Genomic DNA, 21,146 nt, shown 5'->3' on the forward strand with positions numbered 1-21,146 from the left:
GAGATGAGAAGTCCTCGGCCTATACTCAACCATGACTTCCTAAAGTAGAAGGTGAATCTGGAATCTCGACCTTGTCTGAGCCTGGAATGAGACTGAAACTCACAAGGGGAGTGGTTGTCAATGAAAATGGCTCAGCCACATCACATGCCCTTTCCCCCATTGGGACTGACCTGGCAGCTTTGCCCCAAAAAACATAGGGCCTTTAAGCAAGGAAAAGGGGATGGCTTAAAGCCCTGCCATGGGAGAGCCTACATCAGGGGTCCATCTGTCTCCTCTCATGGATGACTGGCACCTTCTTCCACCCCCATAGACATAGAGAAATATATCCTCCCCCAGCACTCCAGGTCAGCCTTGACTACCCAAAGGCCAAACAATGACGTATAAATAGCAGTATGTCATAGGCTATAGAACTGGAGACATCAAAAGTCAACCCCCTAAGTTTACAGATGAAGAAACTGAGGCCCAGGAAGATTAAGTGAATTGCCCAAGGTCATACAGGTAGTGTTGGGTATGGGTTATGCAGTTAAATCCCAGCACCTTTGGAACCCTGGACACATTACTTCATTTGTGTGAACCTCACTTTCCTTACCTGTAAAATGAGGGAGTCAGACTACATGGTCTTCCAGGTCCCTTCCAATTCTAAGTCTGTGATCTTATAGAACTTCATTCACCAAAGCTAGGCCCAGCCTAAGAGGGACATGGCTTCCTTAGCATTTCTCCAGCTTTCATCTACCCAGGGGTGGGAAACCTGAGGCCTCAAGGCCACTTGTGGCCCTGTAGGTCCTCAAGTACAGCCCTTTGACTATAGAATGTGAGTGGTTCTTACTCCATCCAACAGGCCAAGCATCTTTTGAAAATGCCAATAAAAGGCAAAGATGGCAGCATGAATAAGACAAGGGACATGTGAGAGGCTCCTTCCCCTGAATCTACTCTAAGCCTGAGACAGGGGAAAAGCCATTCAGGGGTCTGGTTAGAGCTGTGGGAGTGTGTATAGACCAGGGGTGAGGAATCTGCAGCCTCAAGGTCACATGTGACCCTCTAGCACCCTTTGATTTGCATTGAGTCAAAGGGCTGCACTTGGCCTATTATATGGAGTAAGAACCACACTGGTTCTATAGTACTTTGAAATTTGTACACCACTTCTCTGTCAACAACCCTTCAACGGAGATTACTTTAAGCACATCCTCCTGACCCATGATATAGAATCTTTCCTTGAAAATATTCCATTTTCAATCTTTATTTTTCTAGGTTTTAAAGTTTAGTCAAATCCAGGGGGCCTGAGGTATGTCTAAAGGGTCTTGTGAATAACTTCCCAGTAGAAATTTCATAAGACGTTCAAGCTGGAAGAGAGCAATCCCTAATTCAACCACTTCATTTTCATGGTGGAGGCCCACAGATGGGAATGATCTTGTCCAAAATGACACAGCACATGAGGGGCAGATTGAGACTAGAACACAGGTCATTGTATTGTCTCGCTTCCCACCACACTGTCTCCTTAGAGAGGACCTTTTTGGGAACCATTTCCAAATATTAACCGACGATTTAAGTTTTCAATTTTTGTTCGGTGGTGGTGGGGGTGTTTGATGGGGATGGAAGGGAGGAGGAAAGCCACTTCTTCAGGAAACAAAAGGAAAAAGAAAACTCTCATCATACAGAGATCCAAATGTTTATTCCTGTGAGTAAAAGTGTTTGGAAGAAGGGTGTTTTTAAGGAGCTTATAATAATGCTTAGCGCCCATCATCACTCTGCAGCTTAAACGTGCCACACAAACACCAACGAAGGGATCCTCACAACAGCCCTGTGAGGGAGGTAACTATTATTATCCCCATTTTACAGATGGAGAAACTGAAGCCCCAGGCACAAACGAGGGCCAGGATTCAAGATGACAGCCACCATCCATGCAGAGATGGGACATCTATCCCCCGATTCTAACTCCAAAGCAGGAAGAGATGGACTCATTCGGGACGGGGGCGGCCATACTCGCACTGGAGGAAGAGAGGGGGGGGGGGGTAGGAGAAAGGGTAGGAGCTCCAAGGAGCCATCCTCGGTGTTTTGGGGCACAAGATGAAACAGGCCTCGCCCTTGATGGACTTGTAACCTCCGAGGGCAGTGTCTGCTGTGCATCTCCAAAGCCAAACCCAAAGCAAGGACTGCCTGGGATGTTTTTGCATGAAAATAACCAACCTGACAAGATAACAACTTTCTTATTACCAAAAATACTTTCATTCTTTTAATTATATGCTCAGCTGGGGCTCTGACTCCCCACTGTGAAGGTAAATGACAATTTGATAGGGGTCACCTGGGGCTGAATGGTAGGGAAACAGGTCTGCTAGGAGGGTGGAGGTGGCAGGTGTGCAGAGGCACACCAGGCTAGGGGGTTAATTACACTCTGTGTGGAGCAGAGTCTGTTTTCTAAGAAGAGGTTTACCCCCAAATCCCACTTAATCAGATGACCAACCCCAGAAAGGTGTGTGATTTGGAGACCCTGGGCCCCCATTCTACTTGGCTTTTCGCTGGTGTCATGATCATAGGGGCATTGTGGATCAGTCAGTAGCCCCAATACTCTCCCAGGGTCTTTTCTTCTAAAAGGCAGTTCCTTCTCCAGCAGGAGCTAGAAAAAGTTCCCAAATACCAAGAGGAAAAGTTGGGTATACAAAAAGAACAGGACACCAATGACCTCCATCAACTCCTGTTCATCACTAGGTAGAAAAAAAAAATAAGTGACAAGCACACAGAAACATATAGAACACAGGCAATGAATGCAGAAACAAGGTAAGATGACTATATAGACTTGGCTACATAAACAGCTACATAGAGATGGTAGTGGTGACGGAAGGAGCAATGGATTTAGAATCAGCAGACCTGAGTTCAAATCCTATATGGTCCTGGGCAAATCATTTCTCTCTAAACTTCTGTGTGTCGTCTTTCAAATAATGGGGTTAGATTACACCAAACAGAAAGGGGGACCACCAAATTGTGCATAAGGATCCTTGTGGGCATATATTGACTTAGAAAACCACATAACATTATCTGTGTTCTACTGTATTTTTATTGATTTTGTTAAATGTTTCCCAATTACATTTGAATCTGGTTCAAGCCACCCCAGGTCCCAGTCAACTCTAAATCCTATGCTCCCACACGCAAACAATATACAGAGCCACATATGGAAGCAGACCCACCTACAGGGACACATCAACTACTTGGCACTTAATCCTCTAGGAATCATAGGATTTAAGCTAGAAGGGAGCCGAGAGATCATTTAATCCAGGGGTTCTTAACCTGGGGTCCGTGAACTTGCATTTTTAAATAGAGCTCATATAGTTTTTCAATAGAGTTGTTATTCTTGGTAATCTTATGTTTTGTACTGTATGCATTTAAAAACTTTATTCTGAGAAGGAGCCCAGTCTTCACCAGCTCACCAAAGGGGGCCATGATACAAAAATGGTTAAGAGCAACCCCAGATAAAGAAACTGAGACCCAGATAAGTTAAGCAACTGGTTCAAGGAAGGTAACTTACACAAGAATTAAGCAGCAGAGTCAGGATTCAAATCTAGGTCTCCAAATTCAAGGTTATTTTCATTACGTCATGTACACATTCTCCCAAATGAGACCTTCCTAGCCTGGGAAGCAATGAGTGTAAGAGGGTGGAGATCCAGGCAAGATTGGGGAGAGAAGAGCTTCCATGATTTAGAAACTTTCCCTTACTAACTCCTAAGTGCCTCTCTCTACCTGTCCCCCCAGAGAAGGAAAGAAAAAAGAGGACAGGAGAGGATGGAAGAAGAGAGAACCTACTTTTTCTCAATTTGCCTTGGGTGGTTTGCACTTTCAGTCTTGGATAATGCACTCTCCAGTCCACTGGTCAGTTTGGGGCTGCAGCTGCTTGGCAATGAATAGGCTGAGGAACCCAAAGGTCAACTGGTTGAATGTTCTATTTTTTGATGGGATATTTTGGCATCTTATGGAAAAGTCCTCTAAGAAAATGTTGGTAGGAGCTAGGCAACTCAAAGGCATCTCCTCAAACCCCTTTCATCATTAAAACAGGGTTCTGGAGTAACCACTATCTGTGGGAGGCAAGTGATGTGTGTGTGTGTGTGTGTGTGTGTGTGTGTGTGTGTGTGTGTGTGTGTGTGTGTGTTCGTCTGGTCGGCAACGTCCGAGCCTGCTGATCTTGGCTGATCCGATCCATTGTGACAGTACCACAATGTGGGGATTTCCGGGCCAATACACCCACTGCTTTTGCTAATCACAGGGCCGCAGTTGACTGATCCAGGCCACAAGGGGAAGGGAGCTTAAATTTGTTGGGGTTGGCTTTTTTTTTCTTCCTCCAAATGGGTTCACAGAGTATCCTGTTAATACCAATCACGCTTTTGAACCATGTGACTGAAGGATCTTTTGCATGCTTGGCAAATTGGATCCCAAGAGGGAGTTTGTGTGATATGAGGGGAAGAGACCCACTTGGGCTCACTCGGAGCTCCATCCTCCTCCATCCCAAGGCCTCACCAGCCTTCCTCTGATAAACAGGATGAGTTGGCTGCCTGATTTGAGAAGTAGAACAGGTTATAGCATGATACAGGCAAACATAGTATAAATAAAATATTCATATAAAAATAGTCTCTTACAAAATATACTCTCTTATCCTATGGGTCACTTTCCAAAAGATGGAAATTGTCTGGAGTTCATTTCTGTCTCTCTGTATAGGCATCTCAAACTCGATTTTCAGGATGGTGAGTCTTACCTGGCAGGGGATGGGGGGAAAGAAGGTATTGGTATGTACTGGTAAAGATCTCAAGATCAATGCCAACTTGAGTTTCCAGACAACTAGCAGCAAACAGCAAAAAATATATATATGTAAAAAGATGCCTGCTTTTATACTTAAACATCTAGGACTGCAAGGAATAACTTGCAAAATCAACTAGTAGAAATATCTGCATAAAGAATAACTATGTACAATTCCAATTGTTCCTTGCCCAGTTGACAAAATTATCTCACAACGAAAGCAAGGAGCCTACTTTGATTGCAGAATCTTTTCCAGTGGTGGTAGAGTTCTTTTAATTAAATAAATTAATATTATTTTTTATCTGAATAAATTGTTAAATATTGCTATTAGTAAGCCCGGGAGCCTGACGTCCCTGCTTAAAAAATAATAATAATAATATGGCAGCTCAAAGGAAGGCCATCTCATTTCTAGCCAACGTTGAGCAGCAGGAGCAATCGCGGCTTGCCGAAGTGACTTGAGTGAGACGAAAACCAGCTGAGAGTTTCCTGAAGCACTTCCATGAGCGCTAAGGCGACAATGCGCCTGGTGGGTAGCACTCTGCAGGGATAATCACGCTGGGGGGCTGAGGCCCCATGCCAAGATTCTCTCGTAGTCAGTCGCAGTGCTTATGCCATGTTTGATTCCTGGGGAGCAAACAGTCACTGTGCAGATGGATCCATTCGCTCCCAGGGGGAGGCTGACCCTGAGCCCCAGGGGCCTGGCCTGGCCCAGCCTGGTGGTCTGCCTAAGGCCACCCGGGCCCACACTGACTCCAGTGACTTAGCGGCTGAGGGTACTTGTGGAGAGGATGGGATTGGCTGCTCTCTGCTCTTCTCTTGGGTCTAACAGGAAACGTACCAGCTTCCCCATAAGAAGTCAGGAAAAAAACCTCCACCCAAGGCTGGTCTTTTGGAAGAGGCCCGGTAGATCTCGGTGACAGCCTGGAGAAGGTCAGGCTAGATCACATGCCAACATCTTCCTCGGTTTTTTCCATCTTTTTCCTTTCTCAGCGGGCAGTGGGATGGTGAGGGGGAGAATGGGAGGACGGCCCAGCACATCGCCGTTCCCTCCCCCTTTCCGTCCACATCCCCCTCACCCACCCAGTCCCCCAGTATCTCCCCAACCCACGCAGCTCACTTACAGGTGTACACTTCTGTTCTTTCACTACACGTGTTACACTTCACATAGCAACACCAGTGAAATTTGCAATTACATTGCCACACGCGCGCGTACTGGTGGGTGTTGTAGCCTCGACCACAGCACATGAGGTCGCAGCCGCTGGCCTGGGGGGCGGTCTTGTTGCACATTCGGCCCTGGGTGCCCACGCTGCCCGTCGCGGGGTCCTCCTCGCAGTAGTTGGGTGACTTCTCGATGTACACCAGATCCGTGTCCATGGGCTTGCGGTAGGACAAGGGCTTCTTGATCTTAAGGAACGTGGGGCGCTTGTTGCGGCTGGCCCGCACCGGCTCCACGTGCACCGCCTCGTTGTACTTGTCCTTCAGGATATAGCCCAGCTCGCGGAACTTGGGCAGCGTGGTCCAGCAGGTTTTAGTGGTGCACGAACCTGACACCCCGTGGCATTTACACTCCAGCTTCATGTTTTCTTCTAATATCTGCAGGAAGAGAAAGGAGAAGGAAAAGGCGAAAGAAGGAGGGAGAAGAGGGGAAGAGAGAAGAGGGAAGAGAAGATGGGGGAGAGGGAGGGAGGGGGAGAGAGAGGGAGAGAGAGGGGGAGGGGGAGAAGAGAGAGGGGGGGAGGGGGAGAGAGAGAGAGAGAGAGAGAGAGAGAGAGAGAGAGAGAGAGAGAGAGAGAGAGAGAGAGAGAGAGAGAGAAAGTCATTTAAATGAAGCCCCGGGGCCAGACCCTCCTCCTGCAATCGTTCCCTGCCCTCCCATTTCATAGGGACTTTTCTCCATCTTGTAATTCTGAATTTATCCTAAGAGCACTGATTACAAATACGAGAGCTCAGGAGCATAGTATGTTAAACCTCAGAAGAGAGAATATCAGAGCAGCAAGGGACCCAAGAACGTAGAATGTTAGGGCTAAAAAAATTTAAAAATTTTTTAAAAGACCCCAGGGGAGGTGAAGGGTAAATTATCTAGTCCAATCCACTTGTTTTACAGAGAAACTGAGGCACAGAGACATTAAAGTGACAAATCTGAGTTCCACAGCTAGTTAGTAACAAGGTTGTGTGGCTTGGCTACCGGGACAGAATCAGCTTAGTGGCATTCTGCTTTTGCATACTGTCAGAAAAGTCTTTGTCTAGAAAGGACCTGCATATGTAAGTTAATCCATTATTCTTCCCCTTAGACAGGAATAAACTGAAACCTTCCCAACTACCTTATTTTCATATTTGTTCTGTGAAACTTTCAAAAATGTGGGATCCTTGGCTGAACAGGGCCACAGTCAGTCAATAAACATTAAATATTAAGTGCCTACTATGTGTTTAGGATACAAAAAGGGGCAAAAGACAGTTCTTGCCCTGGAGGAGATTATAGCATTGTAGAATCACAGAATTTCAAACTAGAAGAGACTTTTCACATCATCTAGTCCAAGGGTCCTTAACCTATTGGTTGAGATCCCATCTTAACTTCTTGCTATTTAAAAAATATCTTGATGACTGTATTTCAATACAACTGGTTTCCTTTGTAATCCTGTGTATTTCATTTTATGCATTTAAAATGTTATTCTGCTAAAGGGTCCAAAGGCTTCTCCAGACTGCCAAAGGAGTCCATGACACAAAAAACAATGAAGAAGCCCTGCTCTGGTCCAACCCTTCCACTTTACAAATAAGGAAAATAAGGCCGAGAGGGGTGAAGGTATTTGATCAAGGCCACACACATAGTAAGTGGCAGAGCTAAGATTTGAACCAGTTTTAAAGAGCCAGATCTAAAGTTCTTTCCACTAGACCTCTTGGCCTCATGCCACATTCATTGTTTTCAACCCAAATATCCAACACCAAATCACAACAATTGTTGCTGGGTTGTTTCAGTCACGTCTAACTCTCTGTGAACCCATTTGAGGTTTTCTTAGCAAAGATACAGAAGTGGTTTGTTATTTCCTCCTCCAGTTTGCAGATGAGGAAACTGAGGCAGAAAGGATTAAATGACTTAACCAGAGTCACACAGCTAGTGAGTGTCTGAGGCTAGATTTGAAGTCAAAAAGATAAGTCTTCCTCACTCTAGGCCCAACTATCCACTATGCCACTTAACTGCCCCCTAGTAGATTCTCAGCTAAATGGAATGGTCAAGAAATGGGCTCTGGTGAATTTAATATTCTGGTTAATTTGGAAAACCAGAGAACCGTGTTTTAGCTCAACACTTGCTGAAAATTCTTGTTAACATGTCTGAGTCCAATGTACCTAATTTGATCAGCAAAGTCTAGCAGTGTGTGACCTTGTTAACTAAAGGATATTATAGGCCCCTAGGGCCATCAATGTGAAAATGAGTGATACAGAATCACAGAATGTCAAAGGTAGAAAAGGCTTCTGCATCCATCAAGTATAATGTGTACACAAAAAAGAATTCCCCCTACAAAATACCCAACAAGTGATCATTCAGCCTTTGCCCCCAGATCTCCAACACCTGGGACCACCACCACCTCCTCTTCCCCCTCCCCCTCTAGAGGTGAGCCATTCCATTTGGGGACAATTCTAATTGTTAGGAAATTTTACATTTACCTCTTTGCCTATGACCTTTTTCACCCAGTGTTTTTACTTCTGTTCTCTGAAGCCAATTCAGGGCATCCCATGGGTGAAGCCAAGTTAATGCAAGTCAACAAACATTTATTAAGCACTTACTATGTGTGTGTCAGGCACTCTGCTCTTATGCACATTTGTGTTGTCCGTTTCTTTTCCCGCTATCTGCACTTTCTCCTAACACCTAATTAAAGATGCTGCTAAGTTGGGTTCTGGTTAATTGGAGTTTAATTCATACAGCACAGTAGACTTATGAGTGATCTCTTATTCATTTTTCTTAGTCCTAAACCTTCTCCCCTTCGCTACATTTGACCCACCCCCTATCCTCCTGGATATTGTCTCTTTTCAAGTACTCTATAACACGACTCTCTCCTGCTCTATTTCCTGCCTATGGACCTGCTCCATATCTGTCATCTTCTATGATTGTTCCTCATCCACTTCACCCATTCTACCTATGGGTATTCCCCAAGATTATGTCCTAGGCTCTCTTCTCTTCTCAGTCTACTCTTTCTCATTGGTTCCCATGAGTTTAACTATTATCTTTATGTAAATGACTCCAAGACCTATATATCCAAGCCCAGGCTCTGCCCTCAGCTTCATTCCAACACCACCAATTAAGTAACTGGTGGAAATTTCAAGCCGGACGTCCACCCTAATCTCCACATGTCCAAAACTGAGCTCATAACTTTTCCTCCCCTCCTGCCTACCTTCCAAACTTACCTGTTTCTGTGGAAAGCACCACTTCCTTCCAGTCTCTGACTCTCGAGTCAGTGCTCTTCCCTTCCCCCATACTTCCTGCTGTAATCTATGGAGTCCCTAGACTGTAATCACTGGGTCCCTAGTCAGACGCTCTACTTTAATAGGCTTGTGTATACTGACACAAGCTTGAAGAACCCAGGGCCATCTCTGTATTGGGTGGAACTAGATTGAAGGTGTCAGATATAGTAATGTTGGCACTGCCTACTTATGGCACTGTTCGATTCAATTCCACAAGCAGTTATTAATTATCTACTATGTGCAAAGTTCTGTGCTAGGTATTAGAGATACAGAAAGATAGCAATCAAAAAACAAATAAAAAAAAAAACACATGCCCTCAAGGAGCTTACATTCTCTTATTCTGAGAATCAAGCAAGATAACGTTTCAAAAGAACTGTAAAAATGTGAGTTGTTTTTACTGAATTAGGAACGTCAATAGTTTCAGATGGTGTTTTCATCTCACATCTCTGGAAGTCAATGGATAAATGTTAGGAAGACAATGGATAAAGAGCTGACTTAAGGAAGGAAAGATAGTAGCACATATTGGTTGTGTAGGACCCTGGGTAAATCATATACCTTCTCAGTGCCCTCATGCAACTCTCCAAGACCCTTAATTGCACAAAATATGCCAATCTGCATTGGTAGAGGAAGTTCCTCAAGAGAATTACTATACCACAGAAAACAACAACAACAAAGGTATTATTGTGTACTTGCCATATTCCCTTACTAGATTTTAAATTCGTGAGGGCAGGAATAACATTCCACCTAAACTTGCGTCTCTGTCAAAATGAATGGAATTCCCTTGACAACTGACTCTCAGCCTTCATTCTGGATAAGTAGTGAGGATGCTTCATGTCAATGATTACGCTGACAGGAGTAGGGGACAGAACTATTAGTTCATTAGGCACAGTGAGCTCCTGGGTGAAGACACGCCCTTTAACAAGGCCCTGCTCCCTCTTCACCTTCTTTGCAATGGGCAATATTAGAGTTTCCTGAAGAGCCAAAAGGAGAAGTTGGCTCCCCAGCATTTCATAGCCAGTCTCTTACAGAGGCAAGGCTTGAACCTGGCTCCTCTTGGCTTCCAAGACATTTCTCCATCCACTGTGCCATGCTGACTCTCAAATTTCATTCTGGGTAAGCAGTAAAGGTCAATGATTTTACTGATACCTGTAAAAAGAGAAATTGCCTAAGCCTGTTTATGAACAACTAATCCTTGGATCCTAATCTACAACTTCACACACACACGCACACACATACACACACACTTTGGAATTTCTGCACTTTATCACCTGCATGAAGTGACTTAATCCTCCTTAAACACCTGCCTTCCACGAGGGCCTTTGCCTGGTGTCCCAGGAGGCTTGGAGTTGGTGTTGGACTTGGGTGGTGAGCTCCATCCCCCTCTTTCCCCACCCCCACTACAGCGAGGCAGCCTCTCCTTTTGTTACCATGATCAGCATGTAGCAGGCATTTCAGAGAAAACAGAGTGATGGAACTATAATCACATTAGCCTCACCAGCCCTAATCCTGCAAACTATGCTTTTGGGAAGCCTCAGTGGTCTCATTGGGTTGACATTAAACTGGATATAATCTAGGCCAGGCCCAGGGCTGGTCACTCGGCAGGCTCCTCCCCAGGACTTCCTTGGGATCAAAGGAGGCAGGTGGTCCAAAAAATCTCATGCTTGGCCATGTTTCATCTTCAGAATCCACCCCCCCCAAACAAAAATGTAAGTGTTTCATTCATCTGGGAAGTTTCTGGGCTCAGTGACACCACTGCCACCCTTGTCTGGGACTCCTCTGTACTCTCCACTCACTGTCTACTCCATCCAAGAAGGCAATGAAGCGCAGCAGAAAGCCCGTCACACTTGGGAGTGGGAAGATAGGAATTTAAATCCTCATTCTTCAGCTGCTTACTAGAGTAAGTGTGGCTGTGGTTAAGGCACTTCTGGGCCCAGTTTCCTCATCCAAACAATAGGAACGATAATCCTTGCACTTCCTACCTCTGAGGATGACTATGGTCAAGTGAAAGAGTGCCCATGAGAGCCCTCAGTAACCATGAGGCAAGCTAGGTTGATGATGATGATGATGATGAAGATGATGATGATAATGAAGAAGAAGAAGATGCTTGTCTTTTCTTGCAAGACACAGGTCTGCTACAAGGGCAGCAACTCCCTCTTAAAAAGTACACCACAATTGTAAACAATTTAAAGGGAGATGCCTGAGGAGTAACAGGGGGGAACTGATTTGCTCAGTGTCACCCAGAGACAAATCTTCCCTCCTGTCGATCTTAGCAAGGCACCTGACTCTCAGTGAGCAGCTAGACTTGTCCCCGGTATCAAGGGCAGGATCTGAACCCAGGCTGAGCCGACTACAAGCTCATTGCTCCAGCCTCTTACCTCGGTAGAGAAGAGTCAGGCTTCTTGGGCTCAGACAAAGGGCTGGCATGATATCAGATTGTTTCTCTCCTCACTATTGTTAACGTGGCCCACACCTGTTGTTCAGTCTCAGTGGGTAGGATGGAAGAGCAATGAATCTGGGGTTAGAAACCCTGGGTACAAGTCTTAGTTCTGATGCTTGCTACTTGTATGACCTTGGTTAATAATAACAATAACAACAACAACAATAATAATAATAAACAACTAGCATTTATAAAGACTTTACAGTTTGCAAAGTACTTTTATATGTTAATTCGTTTGATCCTCGAAACCGTGAGAGATAGGTGCTATTACGATCCCCTTTCTACAGATGAGGGAAGTGAGGAACAGAGAGGGTTCCTTGCCCAGGGTCACACAGCTGCTAAATGTCAACTCACAACCTCTGTGAGCCTCAGTTTCTTCATCTGTAAAATGAAGAGATTGAAATAAATTACCTCTAAGTTCTTTTGCAGTTCTATTATTCAAATCCTTGCTCTTCCCTCTTTAATACCTGTGTGACCTTGGATAAGTCACTTCTCTTGGTGGGGCTTCTATTGTCTCACCAGTAAAATGGGGCAGATGATCCTTACCTGGGCACCTGCTTTCCAACTGCCTTCCTCCCTGCCTGGACTTGGGGCACAATGCTACATTCTGATCTTTCCCTCCATGCTGACCCCTGGTCTGAGACTACTGGCTTCCTGGTCTCACACTGCAGCTGGTCCACTTTTGTATCTCTGATTTATCTGCCCTTCTTTGCCTCATTTCTGCTCGAGTTGGCCAGTTCTTGCCCCACATCAAAGTCTAGCTTACAACCTGAGGTGAACCCAGCTCTCTGTCTCCTCACCCAGTCTCAGAACTGGTTCTCTCATACACAGTGAATACCACACAGAAGTGCTTGGAGGATCAAAGAGGAAGCCGGAGGGGGGGGCTCAGAGCCACAAGGTCAAGGTTCTCATTCCATCTTTGCTATTCACCGGGTGACCTTGGAAGTGACTTTACCACCCTAACCTCAGTTTCACCATCTGCAAAATGAGTGAGTCAGTCTGAATACTCAAGGTCCCTTCCAGCTCTGAAAAATTCCATGACTCCATACACTTAATGGTATCCCTGAACCCAGCTCCCTACCTCTCTGTCCACTTCTGCCCAGTACCAGGAACAGGGGAAGTGGAAGGAGGGAGTTTTCACACCCTTGGAAGGAAGGAGGAAACTGTCCTCCCCTTGACATTTCACCTAGGGAGTACCAACAATATACCAGAGTGAGCCCCAGGCATCCTCCAAGCCGAGAGCTGAGGAGGGGCCTTGAGAAACACTTGGCCGCAAGACGACTTCCTGGCTCATCCCCAGAATTGATACTATCACACTTGGGTTGGTTTGCTACTTTTTCCCAACAGCCAATCTTTCAAAGTCTAACCAGTGAGTTGTGTGTCCCAAACCAGAGAAATATAAGTGGTCCTGAATTGGAAGGGAGGGCGGGCTGGGGGGGAGGGGGTGGAGATTACTCTACCAACTTAGAGTGCATCCCTGGACTAGAGGGCCCTTGGAGCACAGAAACCCCTCCCTGTCCACAACAGCCACAGGTCTATCAAGTTCTGGGGAAATCAGATTCATGTAAATTAAATTCTGCCTTACAGTGTACAAGTATTTTCATTTCAGATTCAGTAACTAGGTTGTTTATGAAATGAGCAGACACTTGAGCTCTGAAACTATCTTTGCTGCTCACCCCACCCCTGCACCCAGCCCTTTGTCAAAGAGCCAGTCAGTTAATAAGCATTTATTAAACACCAATCATTGCCAGGCTCTGTGCTAAGTTCTGGAGATCAAAGAAAGGTTAAAAAAAAAAACAGCCCCCTCTCTGAAGGCGCTCACAGACTAATGGAAGGGATAACTTACAAACAGCTCTGCAAAAATAAGAGATAGGCAGGAGAAACTGGGGGCAGCATCAGTGGGCAGGAGGGTGGGGAGAGGCTCCTCACCAAAAGAAACCAGGGATCAATCACTTACATTTTCTGAACATTCTAAGATTCATAAAGTGCTTTTTCTCATAGTGATATGAATATTCTTAGCATTTTACCATGTAACAGAAAAAGAAACTGAGGCTCAGAGCAATCAGACAACTTGTCCATGCTCTCACAGCTAATACCAGTCTCCCGACTCCAAACCCAGCATGTTTCTACTCTAGACCAGTGCTGTTCCTCAAATATTTTCCCTAATGCCTTTTAATTCCAGTGTTTTCCCTCTCTTACTTGCCATTTATCCTGTATGTAGTTTGCTTTGTATGTATTTGTTTGCACGATATTAGACTGTAAGCTCCTCGAGGGCAGGGACTATGCTTTGCCCTTTTTGTATCCCCAGAACTTAGTAGGGTGTCTTGCAAATAGTAGGCACTTAAATGTTTACTGAATTGAATACTTAGATGCACTGGGACAACCTTTATTTAAAGGGACTTTGAAGGAGAGCAATGTCTCTGGAGTCAGAGGACCTGGGTTCAAAATCTGGCTTCTGACACTAATTGTGTGACCTTGGACAAGCCACAACTTCCCTAGGCTTCAATTTCTTCAAGATCTGTAAAATGAGAGGGTTGGATCAAATTGCCTCTGAGGTCATCTCTAGACCTAGGATCTATGAGCTCATCTGCAAGACGGAGAATCATTTTATAAGGTTAATCATCTCCCTCTTAATTTATTGGTTTTGTACCGCAGATTACATGCCAAATTGTCTTAAAGCAGAATGCGGTGTGTTCTTCCTTTTTGAGATCTTTCACCGAGGGATTTAAGTAAGAATAGCTCAGCTCGTCTACGGAGGGAACCTGCTGGAGATTTAGAGACCTTAATGCCTATGATGTCCAATCTTTTTATCTCACAGATGAGAAAATTGATGCTAAGTGACTTGCCCCACAACTAGTGAATGTCTAAGACAGGATTTGCACTCAAGGATCCTGACTACAGGTCCCGTGATTTACCCACTACCCATATCAGGCTCCCTCTCACTGGATTTAAGAATCAGGAAGGTGGACGTTGGAATCCTGCCTCTGACTTACTGTGTGACCAACACGCACATCTCTTAGCCTCTGGAGAGCCTCAGTTCTCTATGGGTAACAGGAGGGTTATAATATCTACCTCCCAAGGTGATTGTGCAGATCAGTTGAGACAACCTTTACAAAGCAGTGCTCTCAAAATGGCGGCCACTAATCAGGGTTAGGATTATTTGGGCCTTCTGGTTCCTGCCCTTTACCCTTGTGCCCTCTACCTTATAGCATTCCAGCTTCTATTAGGTCAGGAGCAGAGCTAGGAGAATATGCATATCACGTTCTCAGTAGCAGCCCTAGCAAGAGGCTATCAGGGACATAGTCCCATTGGGTTTAGTAATAAACAATACAATTTGGGAAGGGATAGGAATAAGAGACTTAAGCATTGCTCAGAGATAACCCCAAACTTCAACTATATGCAGGAACTGGGCCAGCTGGATGAGAAAAACTCCCTCCACCAATATGAGCTGGCATCTTTTCTGCAATCTTTAGCCCTAGAGAATTGCCTACAGAGCAAAGAGAGGTTAAGCATCTCACCCATCATCACACAGCCAGTTGAGACTTGAACCCAGGACTTCCTGACCCATAATGCCTTAATAATGATGATGCTGGTGATAAGGATAATGATAATTAGAATGGATTGTTATACTTTTTCTCCTAAGAGCTAAAGCTGTAGTATTTCTTCCTTGGAGTCACAAAAGTCCAAAGAGGAAAATGGGAATTACTGCCTCCTAGTTATACTTAAGGCCATCAGAACAAAGTGAAATTAATTGCCTTGTCCCATATCATATACCAGGCTGAAGCTCTGGTCTCTTTACTCCAAGCCTAGTTTTCACTTTAATCCAGTCACCAGTAATAGGGTACTAGGGAAGGGAGTGGTCATCACTACCCACTCCGGAGCATGTTGGTTATTAGGAGATTGATGTTAGGACAGACAGGAAACAAAAAAGAGGACAAGGGAGGAAGAGTTGGGGGGAGGGGTCCCAGCTGAGAAGGGAAGTGGGCTAAGGAACACTAGATGACCAGATGGGAGAGAGTTCTGAGGGGATTAACTGTGGCCAGACTTAGATATATCAGAGAGAATCAGAGGATCATGGGATTCAGAAATTATCTGGTCCAAAGCCCTCATCTTGCAGATGGAGAAGATGAAGTCCAGAGGAGAAAGGTGATTTTTTACACAGTTACAGGTAGCAGAGCCGGAATTCCTCTGACTTTGAATCCAGTGTTCTTTCTGATATACAACTAAACTGGAAAGAAAAGAGGCTGGGGATCAGCTGTCCCATGGTGATCATCTTTAAATACTCAAACTCAACCAGAACTATGATCTTTCATTGATTTGGGAGTTTGCCCAAAACAGTGTTTTGGGTATTGCAGATGACAATCCATCCCTCTCTTCCCATTCCACACAGCTCTTCTCTATGACCTTCCAAAAGTCTGCCACAGGGGGTCTGCCAACATGCTAGAGGCCTGACTTTCTTTTTTGTTTGTTTGTTTGTTTTTTGGCTAGGCAATGGGGTCAAGTGACTTGCCCAGAGTCACACAGCTAGTAAGTGTTATGTGTCTGAGGCCAGATTTGAACTCAGGTCCTACTGAATCCAGGGCCGGTGCTCTATCCACTGTGCCTCCTAGCTGCCCCCTGAGGCCTGACTTTCTTCAGGGTACCTGGGGAACATTCTGGCCATCCACTTCTTTTCCTGTTGTACAATCCCTAGATGTGATCCTGCTCTTCAGAGTTACCTTATGGGCTATGGGCCACAACCTGCTCATATCCACCACGCCCCTCACCATCATACTTTGTGTAACACACACCTTTATTTCTTTGGAAGCAGTGGTGCTCTAGCAAAATGGTAAAATGTCAGTACTGAAAAGATGGACCTTTGCTTTTATGAGAGGTTTGGAGGTCAGTAAAAGAGGAAAAGAAAAAAAAGAACATTGGAAAGAAGGCTATAGGTGACCAGGCTGGACCACAAGAATTTAGAGGCGTAAGAGAGTCTAGGAAAGACCTAGATATTATTGCTTTGGGGCACAGAAGTCTCTTGCTCGGCCTCAAAGATGGCTACGGACCTCAAGACAAAGTCAAGAATGCAATCAAGAACTACCCAGGCTGGAGTGGTTAGGGGCCCTTAGGAAGACAAATGTCCAAATACCTTTGTCACTTAAGAGTGTTGAAAAGTGAGTTGTATGAAACTCCAACTGGACCTTAAAGATTATCTGGCATTGAGCCTCTTCATTTTTCAGATCGGAAAACCAAGGCCCTAATACAGGATATGCTTTGCCCAAAGTCATAGGATCACAGGTTTTGATTTGGGAGGAACTTCAGTAATCATTGAATCCAACCTTTTCATTTTACGACTGAAGAAACTAAGACCCAGAAAGCCCTTTCCCCTTCCTCTCCACCTATTCAAATTCAACCTACCTCCTTTAGAAAGCCTTCCTTCTCTATTCTTTCTCTCCATCTCCAGGTTCCTTTAGCACTTATGGTCTGTGCCACATACATCAATAAGAAGATGATGATAGGAGGACAACCTTGCTCAGTCGCATAGGTAGTAACTGGTACAGACACATAAAAACCCACAAACCTGGGTTTTTATGGTCTTCCTGCCTGACACTTTTTTCACTGCCTTTCCCTGCCTCTACTTGGGCATCGGTCCCTGGGGCCACAGCCCCATGGACAAGACCTCACTCAGGTCACAAGTCTATGTCACTGGGCTGCTCTCACATGCTTTAGGCTCAGAGCAGCAAAGCCCTGGCCCAGGTCAGAAGATCTGGCTGAAGTTCCAACCTGGGACAAATTGTCTCATGTCCCTAGAGACCTCAGTTTTCCTGGCTCTGCCTGCTCCCTGGGGCCAGTGAGAAGAAAGAGTTCCTGAAGCCTGGAGAATGCTGCAGACACGGGAGCCACTCTTATCACCATCCTTCCCGTCCCCCAGCTTCCACATCACTTGATGTTGGTCCCTCCCCACCTCATTCAGATGCAGGTGTGTTCCTTCTGGACAATCCAGATGAAAGCAAGAGAGGGGGGAAGAATTCTTCAGTGAATAGTTCAAGTTTTTCTTTCTGGCCACATTCTCTAGTCATATTGTGCTTCGTGGCTTCTGCCGAATATTCCTGTTTAACTGAGCTGGGAACGGCAGCTATCTCCAAACATGGTGGTTGGAATGCAAGAGAAATTGCCCCGAGTCAGACAGCTTTGCTTCAGGTCCGTCCATCCGACGTCTGCAGGGAAAATGACGTTGTTGTCTGTTTCAACACCAACTGGAGGGTGATACTTCATGGCCCAAATCTGTACTCCTTGGAAGTTCAAGTTTCATCATGCCATTTGGCTGCTGGAAACATTCACTGACTCTCCACCCCACCCCCACCACCTCTAGGATCAAATCCTAACTAGTCTGTCTGGCATTCAAGGCCCTCCAGAGCCTTGCCTCACCCCACCCATCCAAATGTGGCTCCCATAACTCCCCAATGTGTACATGCATGGCTCCAACTGGATCATCCACCCTCACTGATCCCCAGACATGCTTAGAGTCTCCCCTTTTCTCATCTCTGCTACTTCTCTTTCCCCTTCCTCTCCACCTATCCAAATTCAACCTACCTCCTTTAGAAAGCCTTCCTTCTCTATTCTTTCTCTCCATCTCCAGGTTCCTTTAGCACTTATGATCTGCACCATGTACACCAATAATAATAGCTGACATTTATATAGCATTTACTGTGCACCAGACACCATGCTGAGCCCTTTACAAATATCTCATCTGATCCTCACAACAAACCTGGGAGGGAGGTGCTTTTATTGTCCTAATTTTACAGATGAAGAAACTGAGGCAAACAGGAATTAAGTGACTTGCCCAGGGTCCACCACTAGTAAGAATCTGAGGCTGGATTTGAACTCAGGTCTTCTTGACTCCAGGACCGGCGCTCTATCTCCTGTACCACCTAACTGCTTATATCAGACATATATTGTGCTTCTTATAGGATCAAAAATAAAAAGAGCCCTTTATAAGATCATCTGGGCCAATCATGCCATTTTACAAATGGGGAAACTGAGGCCCAGAGAAAGGAACTGCTCATCTTTCCTTTTATGATAATTTAACTGTTTCATGTATACAGATCTTCTATCCTCCGTGAGACTTTAAACTTCTTAAAGTCAGCGCATTTGTCTTGTAATTCTCAAGCGACCTGGTACAGGGCTGAGAATATAGTAACCGCTCAGCAAAAATTTAGTGAAAGGAAGTGAACTGAGTTGAGGCCCTAGTTGTCAGGGAAGGGAAGCCAGGAAGAAGAAGCTTTTGGTACAGTCTCTCCTTGCCTCAAAGGACTTACAAAATCCCAGACCAAATTCTCTTCTGGCACCAAAGGCCTGGCACATCTCCTGAAGGTACCCTCAGAGAATCCTCCAAAGAAAAGTACTATCTACAGTTGAAGAACTGAGCAATTATCTACCGAATCAAGCAGTGCAGGTGGCCAGCCTGGATCATTTAGACCAGAGGAATTTTCTGGCTTTTGTCTCAGTGGCTGGGGATTCCCACCCATCCCCCATTTTTGTTCCCATGGGTCCTCTCTCTCTCTGTTACCTCTTTTTAATGAATCTTGACTGTGATAGCATCACAGGCTGCACCCTCTTTTAGCCACCTTAAGAATCGATTTCTGCACCTGAGTAATTGACCCAATTCAGCCATGGTTGCCAAATGGCATGTCCTCAATTCAATGTCAATACATAAGAACCCTCACCCTCCTGAATTTTCACTGATCCTGGCCAGAGACTGATTCTGAGAAGCTCGAAGGAAAATGGGACAAGAAGCATTTCTCTCTCCTTGGCCAGAGCTGAATCACAGCTCATCTTTGTGGCCCCCTCAGCACCTAGCTCGAGGTTTTACATACCAAAGGCACTCAATTACTATTTGTTGAATAAATGAATGAATGAATGAATGAGTGAAGGCGTAATGGTGCTGGCCAGTTGTAAGAGAGGAGTTTTTAATCCTCCCAGTCCTGACCCCTCATTTCTTTTCCCCCACAAAGGCCAAATGGCTCCCAAATCAGAATTCAGCCCCTCCCTCCTTCCCAAATGATCCAAATCCTCTTTTCTATTACATATCTGGAGAAAGGAAGCTGGTATCCCAGTGACCAGTTTAGCCATCCTGGGAGCTGGGATCAGCTTCCATCCTGCCCCCTCTTCTCCCCTCCGGAGTCAGGCTCCCAGAGCCCAGTTTCCTAATATCATTTTTCCTGTTTCTGGTGGAATCCTTTTACTTTCCAGCCCAGCTTTAGGAACCACCCTCAGTTATCTCCCTCCTTCCTCCCCATTTCCAGCTATGAGTTGGGTGGGGACTGGGAGGTGGGGTAGAGAGAGGGGAGAATCTTCATGAACCACTACCCCTTTACCCCGAGGTAATGATGGGGGGAGGCTGCTTCGTAGTCTGCCCCTCATCCTTTTGGCTAGAGAACCTTCATTCCAAAAAGAGGCTGGAGGCCCAGGAGCCCCACTCTTTCAGGAGACTAAAAAAGGATTGAGTCGTGGGGGAGTCCCCATCCAGATCTGACTGTTTTAGCTGACTACCATGGGAGGATCTGAACGCAGAATTAGCTCGGGTTTCCAAACCCGGAGAGAATTAGCTCTAGGAGAAGAAATTGTACTGAACATCCTAGTAAGCCTCTCTGACCAACTAATAAACTAACAGCAGAGCAACTCCAGCTAAAAACACAGCCCACGGGGAAGAGGAGCACATGCAAATAATAATTTGCAAAAATAACTTAAAAAAAAATCTTGCAAATAAACCAATTATGAGGAGAGGGTGGCACCTTCTCTCAACACAGGGGTAACCAGCTAATCTAGTAAAGCAGAGCAAGTTCTGCACCTTGGGTCAGAAGATCTGGATTCCTGTCTTCAGATCTCCTTACCTGTGTGACCCTAGGCAAATCCCTAAACTTCTCTGTGTCTCAGTTTCCTTATCTATATGAAGAGAGATTAAGTGATCTCTAAGGTTCCTTCTAAAACACTGGGTCATCTTAAATATTTTTTAAACTTTCTGGAATTTTTCTTAACCGTAGAAAGATATCTCCAAATAAAAAAATTACTTGAAAATCCATCCATTCTAAACCCTAAAAATGCCTTTATTTTCCTTTGACTCTGAAGAGTTGGCCACTGGGTTTTCAATGGCACCAAATATAGAAATGAGCACAGGAGTAAATCACTCACAGGTGCCAAGTTTTAGCTCAGGGCACATTTTTACGGTTGAGTTGTAAACCATTGAAAGGAGGGAGCTGTAATTAAAATGCTGACAGACTCACAACTGTGAAAAGGCAGAAAGAGCATGGCTAGAATACCCAACAGAGGAGCCCAGGAAGAAAGGCAGGACCCCCACTCCCTGTCCTCCTGCCCCAGCCCACCCACCCCCAACTATAGCAGAGTGAACCCAGGCTAACTGGGAGACCCTGGCAAGGGCCCAGGGGCTAAGGTGGGCCAGCCTGAAGGTGGAGCACAGAACTGTTGACTGGTTGGGGAC

At 45.3% G+C, this 21,146-nt stretch overlaps 1 protein-coding gene across 1 annotated transcript in view; it reads right to left on the reverse strand.

The window, feature by feature from the left end:
- Positions 1–1,614: 1,614 nt before the first annotated feature.
- Positions 1,615–21,146, reverse strand: part of WNT7A (Wnt family member 7A) — an 88,977-nt gene continuing 69,445 nt past the window's right edge. The window contains exon 4 of the mRNA XM_020981257.2: positions 1,615–6,369. Within this exon, the coding sequence (XP_020836916.1) occupies positions 5,890–6,369 (480 nt within the window). The 3' untranslated portion in view covers positions 1,615–5,889. The remainder of the gene's footprint in view (positions 6,370–21,146) is intronic.

This window comes from Phascolarctos cinereus, unplaced genomic scaffold, assembly GCF_003287225.1.
Source record: "Phascolarctos cinereus isolate Bilbo 61053 unplaced genomic scaffold, phaCin_HiC Scaffold_4;HRSCAF=312, whole genome shotgun sequence".
Taxonomy (NCBI): Eukaryota; Metazoa; Chordata; class Mammalia; order Diprotodontia; family Phascolarctidae; genus Phascolarctos; species Phascolarctos cinereus.